General features: G+C 44.0%; 1 protein-coding gene and 1 long non-coding RNA gene across 2 annotated transcripts; one reads left to right on the forward strand and one right to left on the reverse strand.

Moving 5' to 3' along the window:
* LOC136477759 (receptor kinase-like protein Xa21) lies at positions 1-3797 on the forward strand. The gene is made up of 3 exons (XM_066476020.1): positions 1-142; positions 480-3114; positions 3206-3797. The coding sequence occupies exons 2-3, from the start codon at positions 492-494 to the stop codon at positions 3607-3609; spliced, it is 3027 nt and encodes a 1008-aa protein (XP_066332117.1). The 5' UTR covers positions 1-142; positions 480-491; the 3' UTR covers positions 3610-3797.
* A 270-nt stretch (positions 3798-4067) lies between these two features.
* On the reverse strand, positions 4068-7642 carry LOC136477760 (uncharacterized). The gene is made up of 3 exons (XR_010764093.1): positions 6149-7642; positions 5819-5950; positions 4068-5060 (listed from the first exon to the last, which is right to left on the reverse strand). It is a non-coding gene; the product is annotated as an uncharacterized lncRNA (long non-coding RNA).
* Positions 7643-11317: the final 3675 nt, after the last annotated feature.

Genomic DNA, 11317 nt, shown 5'->3' on the forward strand with positions numbered 1-11317 from the left:
AACGGTGGTGTAGAACTTTTTTTAAACCCCTGGGGCCTCAGCCAACTAAGCATGCATCCAGCTCATACTTCCAGTTCAGCCATCATTTCAACTCAAGGCAAGGCATCCTGTCAGACCGTGTTGTGTTCTCCGTCCTGTGGAGGTACCCTACCCTTCTCTTCTCTCTCTCGAATTCAGTGAGGCTTGTCAATATTCATCTATACATATGGCAATGAAGTGTGACCATTCGGCAGGATTTAGCCTTCCTTCTGTTCGCTTCAATCTTACAATAGAACCGAACAAAAAACAAAGCAGAAATATTATTGTTGGGGAACTCATGAGTAGGAATATAGCATTGCAAGCTTGCTCATGCCCCTGCTTACAGCTCGGTCGCGACGTAGCTCCTCTAGTTTGAGCACGCACATATTTCTTTTATTAGATAATGATGATGAGTACGTACACATAATACACCGCCAAGCTTATGCTTTATGTTTTTTCAGGTCAAGTGTATCATGATGTGTCATTCCAATAAGCAGCCAGCAAAACTAGCCATGCCCATGCTTATACTGTTGCCGTTGCTGCTGCTGTGCTATGGAGTTGGAATAATCCACTGCTCAACCGTTCATGAGAACAGCATAGATCTGCAGGCACTGCTCGACTTCAAGCAGGGTATTACCAGTGATCCGAATGAAGCCTTGAGCAACTGGACCATGAGCTCCCACTTCTGTCATTGGAATGGTGTCAGGTGCACCACAACGCGACCATGGCGCGTCATGTTGCTCGTCCTCAACGGCTCAAGTTTAGCTGGCCAAATCAGCTCCTCTCTTGGCAACCTTACTTTCCTGGGTTCTCTGGACCTCTCTTACAATAATTTTGTTGGTCCCTTGCCGCCTCTTCTTGGCCGCCTCAAACGGCTCCAGTATCTTCATCTGAACAACAACAATTTGTCTGGAACTATTCCTGATGAACTTACAGACTGCTCCAACTTGACCAAATTAGACTTGTCTTCAAATTCACTGGTAGGTTCAATTTCTCCGAAATTTGGCCTGCTCTCAAATCTACAATCTGTCAATTTTGGTACAAATCAACTCGATGGAAGCATTCCTGGCGAGCTTGGCCAACTGAGCAATTTAGAATACTTGCTCCTAGATGACAACAGGCTTTCAGGTGAAATTCCACTTTCCTTCTTTAGTCTTTCTTCTCTAAAATCTCTGGGTCTAGAGTACAATATGCTAGGAAAGGCATTGCCACCTAACATAGGAGAACTTCTCCCGAATCTCATTTACATTACCTTGGAAAACAACTCGTTTGAAGGTCCCATCCCAGCATCCCTAGGCAATGCTCTAGGGCTAGAAATATTGGACTTATCAAGTAACAATTTCTCAGGGCAAATTCCTACTTCTCTGGGAAAACTTTCGAATTTGGAAATCTTAAACCTTGAAAACAACCATCTTGTTGCGAAGTACAACCAGGACTGGGAATTCATGAATGCTTTAAGGAACTGTACATCTCTAAACTTCCTCTCACTCGCTTATAATGAGCTACAGGGATCTCTACCACAATCAATCAGTAACCTATCTGCCAGCCTTCAACATCTTTTGTTGACTGGAAATAGCTTATCTGGACAAGTTCGACACGGCGTAGGGAAACTTAGTTCCCTAATTAGGTTGGGGTTAGGTAAAAACAGTTTTAGTGGTTCAATTGAAGGATGGATTGATAACTTAAAAAGCCTACAAGTTTTACGTCTACAATCAAACAACTTCACTGGGCTAATCCCTTCCTTCAACAATCTTACTAAGTTGGTAAACATCAACCTAAGTGGAAATGAATTTGCTGGTTCCATACCAGCTAGCTTGGGAAATCTTCCACACCTCTTACTGTTGGACCTTAGCTATAACAGCCTTCAAGGGTATATACCACCAAACTTTGTAAACCTTGAACAACTCATTCAGTTAGACCTTAGCCACAACAATCTACAAGGTAACATAGCCCTAGATATTAGCAAATTTCCACATCTCACAGACCTATGTCTTTCATCAAACAAGTTTAGTGGAGAAATCCCAGATACTTTTGGCAAGTGCCAGCAATTAGAAAACCTCCAAATGAATGAAAATTACCTCATAGGAAACATTCCAACATCTTTCAAGGGCCTACTGAGCTTAGAAACACTAAATCTTTCTCACAATAACTTGTCTGGTACCATTCCAACCTTTTTGAAGGATCTATCACTTCTCGATAAGCTGGATCTTTCATACAATTATCTCCAAGGAGAAATACCAACCAATGGAGTATTTGCAAATGCAACAGCTGTTTCTCTCATGAACAATTGGGGGCTTTGTGGTGGAGTGAGGGATCTCCATATGCCTGTGTGCCCTGCAGTTACTTGGGGAACAAAATGGAAGCGCCATTGGATCATCATACCAACTCTAGTATTTGCCTTCATTTCACTCGGGATGTCAATTTACATTATATTCCTTGGGAAGAAAACATCAAGAAGGCCATACTTATTGCTCCTTTCTTTTGGTAAAAACTTCCCTAGAGTTTCTTATAATGATATAGCTCAAGTTACACGGAACTTTTCAGAGTCCAACTTAATTGGAAAAGGAAGCTATGGTTCAGTATACAGAGGGAAGTTAAATCAAGCCAAAATCCAAGTTGCTATTAAGGTTTTTGACCTTAATATAAGATTTGCAGACCGAAGTTTTGTTTCAGAATGTGAGGCTTTGAGAACCATCCGGCATCGGAACCTTCTTCCTGTACTAAGTGCATGTTCAACTATAGACAATAATGGTAACGAGTTCAAAGCTCTAATTTATGAGTTCATGGCCAGCGGCAATTTGGATACATGGCTGCATCAGAAACATGGTGGTGTAGGTGTAGCTCCGAAAGGTTTAGGGTTAGCTCAAAGAATAAGCATATGTGTTGATGTAGCTGATGCATTGGCCTATTTACACCATGACTGTGGAAGGCCTATTGTTCACTGTGATCTGAAACCAACTAATATCCTTCTTGATGATGACATGAATGCTCATTTGGGGGACTTTGGGATTGCAAGTCTTGTTGTTGATTCCACTGGACAGTCAGGTTGTAGCAGTTCACTTGCTGTGACGGGAACTATAGGGTATATAGCTCCAGGTATAAATCCAGAATGTTGTCATCTCATCATGTACTTGTATATAAATCTATCTGCTATGCGCACAATAATTGTTTTCTTCTATTTTTTTAGAGTATGCTCAAACTGTTCATGCAACAACCTATGGGGATGTTTATAGTTTTGGAGTAGTACTTCTGGAGATGCTAATAGGAAAAAGACCAACTGATCCTATGTTTGAAGGTGAACTCAGCATTATCAGCTTTGTGGAGAGAAAATTTCCAGATCAAGTGCTAGATATCATCGATGCTCATGTCCAAGAAGAATGCAAAGGATTTAATAAAGTAACAGTGGGAGCAGAAAATGAGGCCTATCGATGTGTGCTATCCCTCTTGCAAGTTGCCCTTGCTTGCACGCTTCGATTACCAAGAGAAAGAATGAGCATGAGAGAAGTAGCCATTAACTTGCATGCCATCAAAAAATCATATATACTCTCATGCTCATGTGGAAGTAGCCATTTAACTCGCCCCAGAAAGTAATATAATCGTGGGAGTATGTCACAATGACTAGATGAGACCAAGCCATACTTTTGTGGATCTTGTGTAATTATTTTAGATTTTCTTTGAAATTGACATAAAGATGGCAAATCAGGCATGAGTAGCGTGGTGAAACCGCAGAACTATCTTGCTAGTAAACATATGTGCTGGACAGACAAGTTGTATGTAGTACAAGGCTATCAGCCCATACCAAGATTTGATTTTTGAACATTTCAAAAATCGATTTGGTTAAGCATAAATTAGTGATTTTCATGAAGTGTTATGGATCGTTTTGATGGATAATATCTTGTTTGACCATGCTCATCTCTGCTCATGTTGATGATGAGAAACCAAATCCGAAACATTACCTCAAAAAATAGGAAGAAAACCCACCCAGCCATGGGCGCAACGAATGTTCATGGCCTGACCTCTACTCAGGCGACTTTACCAAGTGTCAATGGATTACAGCGGTCTCGTCTCTCGAGTATCGACTCTTGATGACAGTCTAGTATCAGTGGGCTCATCCATCTTGCTTCAGGCGTACGGCTACACCTGTGCCTTTAGAAATCGATTTGTAGAGGCAACTTTAATTTTGTTGCTACCCGTCTCTACAAATCACTACGTATGTATCATTGATGCTTGTCTCCAAAAAAGAATGTAAAGGCTTTATTCAAGCAATGGTGGGCACAGAAAATGAGGCCCATCAATGTTTGATGTCTCTCGTGCAAGTCGCCATTTCTTGCAAACGTCTATTACCAAGAGAACGAATGGATATGATAGAAGCATCTGCTTACTTACACTCTATTAGAAGGTCATATGTTGCAGCAATTAAGCAAGAGCAAGCCATGCTTTGCTAGGACTAAAGTAGTTGTCTTAGATATGAGGATAGTAAATCAGAAAATTGTGTACTGGGCAGGGAAGTTATGAGCTAGTACCAGTTCATACACACATTTGGTTTTAAGTAACACTAGAAACTACGCGCGGCTTTGCCGCGCTACGCGCTGTAGTAGGGCCAGTGAACCTATATTTTTTTTAAAAAAAAGTAGTGATGTCCATATGGAGACCATCAGTGTGGGAATCAGCATAGCATATTGCATTTCAATCCTGCACAGCCTATATCAGATAGGAAGGATTGCATACATATCACATTTCAATGCTCGATTTTAATTCTATTAAAAAGGAAACAGTCCACTAAGTTGTAGTACTCCCCAAATAAGTCTGATAATTATTAATTCGTTCATATCAATGCCGGTTGTAAGTTGTAACGTGTAATGTAAAGTAATCAATCGGTAGCGGCAAAATATCTGAAACCTGATCCATGATTATCACATTGTTGGTGGTTCTTTAGTCCACAGAAGCAATCTCCATGGCTATTTGCCCATTTCCTGCATCCTAGCAAAGCAGAGGCCATGTGAAGCAGGTTGAATGGCAATGGTCTTAACCAATGGCAGATCCTGTAGGAGTATATTGGGTTGAGAAGGTAATCGATAATGCTTGCAAAATTTATGTAGTTCGCACAAAAAAATGAAAATATAGTTATATAAATTAAGTTTGGCAGTATAAGGATGTATCTGTATAAGAACTGAACTTGAGAGGAAGGTAGAGGAAGAGTTAACATGAGGGCTCAATGTACATGAATCTGTGATCATAATTGGTTGAAAAGGTAAACAGTCTCGATAAGTTAATATCTGATTCTAGAACTCTAGTATTGCAAGATAAATAGCGACTTATACATCATATCCAACTAAATGAAAATTGTATTAACCAAACAAATTTAGGTGGTTGTCATACCTAATCTTGTAACTTGATTGTGATTGTTGACATATTAGGCATGTACACTTAAATGAAACGCCAAATAATACTTACTATTTCCTAAAAATTTTGAATGGAGAAGTGCAAAGTTGAGGAACTATATATGATAAAGATAATGATTGTTGTTAAGTTACAATCGAGCCATTTGATGCATCAACCACTCTGTGTTATGAGAGTGAAGACAGGAAAAACAAATAATTCAGTCACTTGTCCTGTTGAAGGATTTGCATAAACATCTGTATCTGATAATTTGGTGCTCTAGTGAACAAATGCATAGGCATTGTAATGAACATACCAAAGTTTAAGGGTAAAATTATTTGAATTTTTCTTGTGCCGAGGTCTCAACCATATGCCAGGTTAATTCTGCAATCCAGATTAGTGCAATGGATGATAGAGTTACCTCAGGCAAGCACAACAGCTTGAAATTTTCTTCTTTGTTTACTTCATCGAGTAGGATTTTCTGTCAGTTGCATGTAGTGTCAATTAGGCAAAGCATTGAACATAGGCACATCACATAGCGCTTACTCATAACCTAGAAGAAATAGATACAACAATGGCCATTATATTCTGACGGTGCAAGAAAGGATTCCCCATTTAGATATGCAATGGGCTTCCCAAACCAAAATTCTGCAACTCCAATTTGTCACATGCATTTTATTAGAAGTAGAAAATGACATAAAACCAGCCCGCATCATTTTAGGAGAGAAAGCTAGCAAGAAAAAGGTTTTACCGTTTGCAGGGACTGTACGCACCGGAACCTGGCTGCGTAGGAGGCATTGCGGCAGCTCTTCTCCAGATCGTTCACCGCCAGCGGTAGGCGTGGCGCTCTTGGCCGCGGCGCCAGCTCCGACGGCGAACGTGGCGGGGCAGCGGAGCCAGCCGATCTGGTGGAGCCGGATGCCGCAGAAGCAAAGCACCGTGTCGCACGTCGCCTTGGGAAGGGGTAGCGGCACAAGGCGCTTCCCTAGCGCGGCGCCCAGTGCGTCAACGCAACTCTGGGCTCCAGCCCCTCCTCCAGGGCGAGCACCGAGGGCACGGACAACGCGGTGTGCGCGTGTGCGGAGAAGAGCCAGATCGCGAGGACTGGGCAGCAGCGGTCACGGTCGAGCGAGCCCGGGGCCCCGCCGGTGCCGCACGTCGCGGCCACGCCACCGACCAGCTCGGCCGAGAGGTCGAGGTGGCAGGGCGAGGTGCTCTCGGCCACCGGCACGGGTTTAGACCGGCTCCACGGTTCTATTTCTAGAAATAGTTTCCCAATTTCTGAATTTAACGAAATGGCTATTGGAAACAAGGATGGCACAGACATGATCTGCTAGTGCCTTTTTGTGGCTTTAGCACTTGGAAGGTCCATGTTGAGCAGCTCCATGGCCATGTCCGCATGCCCGTCGCTAGACCATGCCTTTTCACACTCTTCAGCTATCTGCACTTCTCACGGGCAATTCGTCAAGCACACGGTGTGCAGGCATTGCTCAGAAGCAGCACGAGTGCGCTGCTGGCTCCCCAAGCTGGACCAATCCACTGCTTCACCAACGCCAGCGGAAGGAAGCACTGGAGGCGGTCGAGCTGCTTCTGCTTTACAAACGGCGACTGCTATGGGATGAGCGTCACCAACGCTCATGGCCGTGGGGCCGTGCTCCGCTTCGCCGACGCAGGTGTGACGAACGAGGCGGTGGCCGCAGGGGCTGCGAGGAAGGGTGTCGGGCTGTCGCGCGCCGGGGCTTGATGCGCCGCGGCCGAGGAGGGTGGCGATGAGGGGCAGCGCCGAGGGAAGGGGATGTGAGGTTCAGGGGGCTGAGGAAGCAAGGCCTTGCTGGGCCATGGCATCGGGCATCGGGCCCGTGCCACCCTGCGCTAGCGCCGGTGACCCATCTCTACTCGCGTCCCACTCCCAAACGCTTGCACCAAGGGCCGCCGGCGTCGCCCGCTCCGCCGCCCTTGCCTGCGGGGGAGGAGGGAGGTGCGGGGGGGCGCGGAGGGCAACGGGGCCGGAGGACTGGAGGAGGAAACGCACACGCAAATCCCGTCGATGAGTCTGGAAGCGAGACAACCTGTCCACGTGACCACCCGATGAATCTGGAAGTGAGACAGTTGCACGTGACCTGTGCACGTGACCACCCACGATTCAACGGCCGAGCAAACGTGCCTATCGGATCGGACGGCCGAGAGATGACGAGGTGACGTGGCCCTATTAGAATCCTTTCTTTTGGAAGCAGGATTCCTATTAAGAGATTTGAATTCTGATTTTAGTAAAGCATCAATGATTCGACAAAGTGTCTTTCAACTACATCGACAAGCTTTTCTTGTGTGACTGGAGTACTCGGTAACAACTTTATACAAGGATTAGCAGAAATAATCTCCAGATCAGACTGAATATATGTAACCTCACAGTCCACAGTACCACACTGCTAATCTAACTGTAACTAGACTCAGCTTGGACAGCTTATCCAAACACCAAACTTCAATTGCCCCCAACCCCTACCACTCCACAAACTACGAAAGAAACGAGATGCTTCGCATACCTTTGGAAATTCGGATGCGGCGGCGTGCTGCCGTGCTGGGTCTTGGCGTCTTCCACGCATTCAACAACGAACCGCCGTTGGCTGGGGCGGTTATGCAACCCGTGCTAGTGCTACAAAAGGAATTATGCCCCCTACGATCTCCGCTACGCTTTCCTCGTGACGTGCCTGCGCAGCTGCTCGCCTGCTCCCCGCGACGCCGCTCCTGTAATGCTCTACTTAAGCCCTATATATCGTGCTCGCCCCTGCGCTGCTGTACTCCTTGTCCCCGGCATCTTCGACCGCCACTGAAGCCGCCGCGCTCACCTGGCTTCGACGGAGACGCCATATTGACGCTCCCGCGCCCGGCGGCGCCCCGGCCCACCACCTCGCCGCCCAATCCACAAACTGCATCCACAGCCAACCACCGACCACCCAACGACCTCCCTCTATGCCCGTGCCTCGCCAGTGTAGCCCTTCCCCAAAAATCCTGACGACCTGACCCCTAGGCCATAGGCCCTACCTAACCCGGCAGGAGGCAGCCGCGCGACCATGGCACGCGGACGGCAGCGCGTTTTGGGAGGAGGTAGAAGACGAGGTGCTCGTGGGCCGTCACGTCGGTGCGGGCCGAATTCGGCGAGCAGCTCATCTACTGGGCCCAAGTTAGTATGAACCCTCGGAAGCCCGCTCCTATAGACATTCCTCGAGTTTTTCCCTCGTTTCGTGCTTTGATTGAACTGCCTACTGTCACCGTCGCCATCAGCAAAATCGTCAGAAGCACAGCGTTCGCAAAAAAATTCTCCCCAAATCGAATATTCACCAGTTTACTACTTAACCTTCTACCCACTTTTGATTTCTCGTTTTTGCACAGAAATCGAAAATGAATTAGAAAATACCGCTCTGAAAAATATTATAAAGTCAGATAGCCGTTGATAACGATGAGGAACTGATAATTAAATTATCTGTAGACCGAACCATAAACGATAATGATTTGTTACAATCACATTGTTATGTACTTCATACATGATTTTAAAATAGTCCGCTTGGTATTTACCATAAACAAACATCAATGTTACTTTACTGTTATAAGATATTTAAAAAATAAGTAAGAAATTCAAAGAAAAAATAAAATAGAAATCCAAACTTTCTTCTTGTTTGTATTTTTGGATCAACCATACACATACGTGCATATTTTTTAGAAAACTTCCATGTAAATTGATATAAATGTTGCTAGATAGGTGTATAGATAACCCGTGAGCGAACTGTGCCACACGATATGTTCTGGAAGACCGATCATCACAAGGGAACCAAATCAAATTTGAGAACGAAAATCCAAAGCCAGGTAGACCATTCCACAAGCTAAATTTTGCCTCGAAACCGCACAAGATAGGTCGCACATCAGCCTAGAATATCTCTGTCGGTTTCTTGCTGAAAAATACTCTGGGATTCCAGGCTGGACACGCCACAACAATCTTGTCCAGCTCAAACAACAACGACGGCACTGAGCGACGGGATGGAAGCTGAAAGGTGGTGGTAACTGGTCAGTTTGACGGACTCCGGTCTCCGGGTCTTCGCTGAAAGAGCGGTCAAGCTGAGCTAAGGCGCGGATAACACCAATATGCGGATGTAATAATGCCACCGTAAAACTGTTTTTAAAATTTAAACCCCGTGGGGCCTCAGCCAGCCGAGCATCCAACACAAACTTCACACACTACTAGTCTACTACACTAGTGTCTGGTGTGCATCACGGAGGAGGAAGCAAAACAAGCAGAAAGGGGTCGTTATTGTTCACGCTCCCGTCCGCTACTCTTCTCTCTCTTCGTGTTGCATTTTATTTTGGGCCAAGTTTATTTTTACTGTCAAGTTTATCCTATATTCCTGTTCGTTGTTGCCAATGAAGTGCTCGACAAAGTTAAATTCTCAGTACTTTCTACTCCGTATGATACTACTAGAGCCTAGAGGTCTAAAATCTAAAACACTTCTAGCTGCAGTATTATAGGGGAAACACGCTTTAATTAGTTAGGGCTAGGGTCTAGGGAGTTACCGGTCGTATGCCCGTATGATTGGGGGTGCAAAGCAGCTACGCTGGTGAATCGTGAACATAGAAGCCAAAATGTTTATAATTCCGCGTTTTGTAGTGTAAAAACGAGGGCCTTACATATGTTCTTTAAACAGGCCATGAAACTCTACATGTTTATACAAATGTTGGTACTGCTGCTGTTGTTTTGCTGTGTTGGTAACGTCTGTTGCTCCACGGTCCCCGATAACAGCACGGATGTGGTCGTGCTTGAGTTCAAGCAGGCATCACCAGCCATCCAGCGGAGCACCCGCAATGGTACAGCTAGTAGCCAGAAACGAGTCGTACTTCCGGTTGGAAAACCCCTTCAGTCTTGGTTTTTCAACCGGGAGCATGAATGCAGGACTAAAGGGACCTTTAGTCCCGGTTGTAATATCAACCGGGACTAAAGAGGCCTCCCGGTCGTGGGCTGGTCCTTTAGTTTCGGTTGGTATTACCAACCGGGACTAAATATTTTTTTTTCTTCTATTTTCAATTGATGATTCGTTTTGGTTTTTGAATAGGTTTTCGAATACGCATTCTACCCTGTTAATAATATACGTATTCTACACGTTTATAATGTTCAAACATTTTGTACAAACTAAAGTATGAAACTAACGCATATATTACATGCATATACATATATTGTACGTTATTTTATGTACATATAATATATATATATATATATATATTACCAATAAAAGCTTGCATTGTATATTCTATCATATTCTTGGGATAACAAATTCACTATATCTGATTTGACTTCCATGTTTCGTTCACGTCATTGTAGAACTCGTTGGCGGGGTTTAAGATCTGGTCATTAAGAAATCCTGCTATGGTCTCTTGAATTACTTTCAGTTGGTCACGTCATATGACTTTTTCCTTCAACTATAGAGTCTTCAATAAAAGTTAAAGGAAATATATATATATATATATATATATATATATATATATATATATATATATGTTGGTCACGCGATTACTTATATATATGAGCAATAAAAGAAATTGTGAATATATTTATATAACGTACTTTGAGGATCTCTTCAGGAGTTCTTTTTGCGTACGCCATGATGAACTCGCAAACATAGTATCCGCAGTAGTTGTTCCCCTGTTCTTGCCTCAGAACCCACTTTTACGAGAAAAAAGATCAGGTGAATTGAAAGCATGCATGGTGTTAATTGAATTATATATATATATATATATATATATATATATATATATATATATATATATATATATATATATATGTAGCTAGTACTTACTTTGTGTGCGATTATATTCAGTGGCGCTTTGCAATGTTTCATATGGTGTTCCTCAATGAAACTTTTCCAAACACTACGTCCAA

This window comes from Miscanthus floridulus, chromosome 8 (assembly GCF_019320115.1).
Source record: "Miscanthus floridulus cultivar M001 chromosome 8, ASM1932011v1, whole genome shotgun sequence".
NCBI classification, from domain to species: Eukaryota; Viridiplantae; Streptophyta; class Magnoliopsida; order Poales; family Poaceae; genus Miscanthus; species Miscanthus floridulus.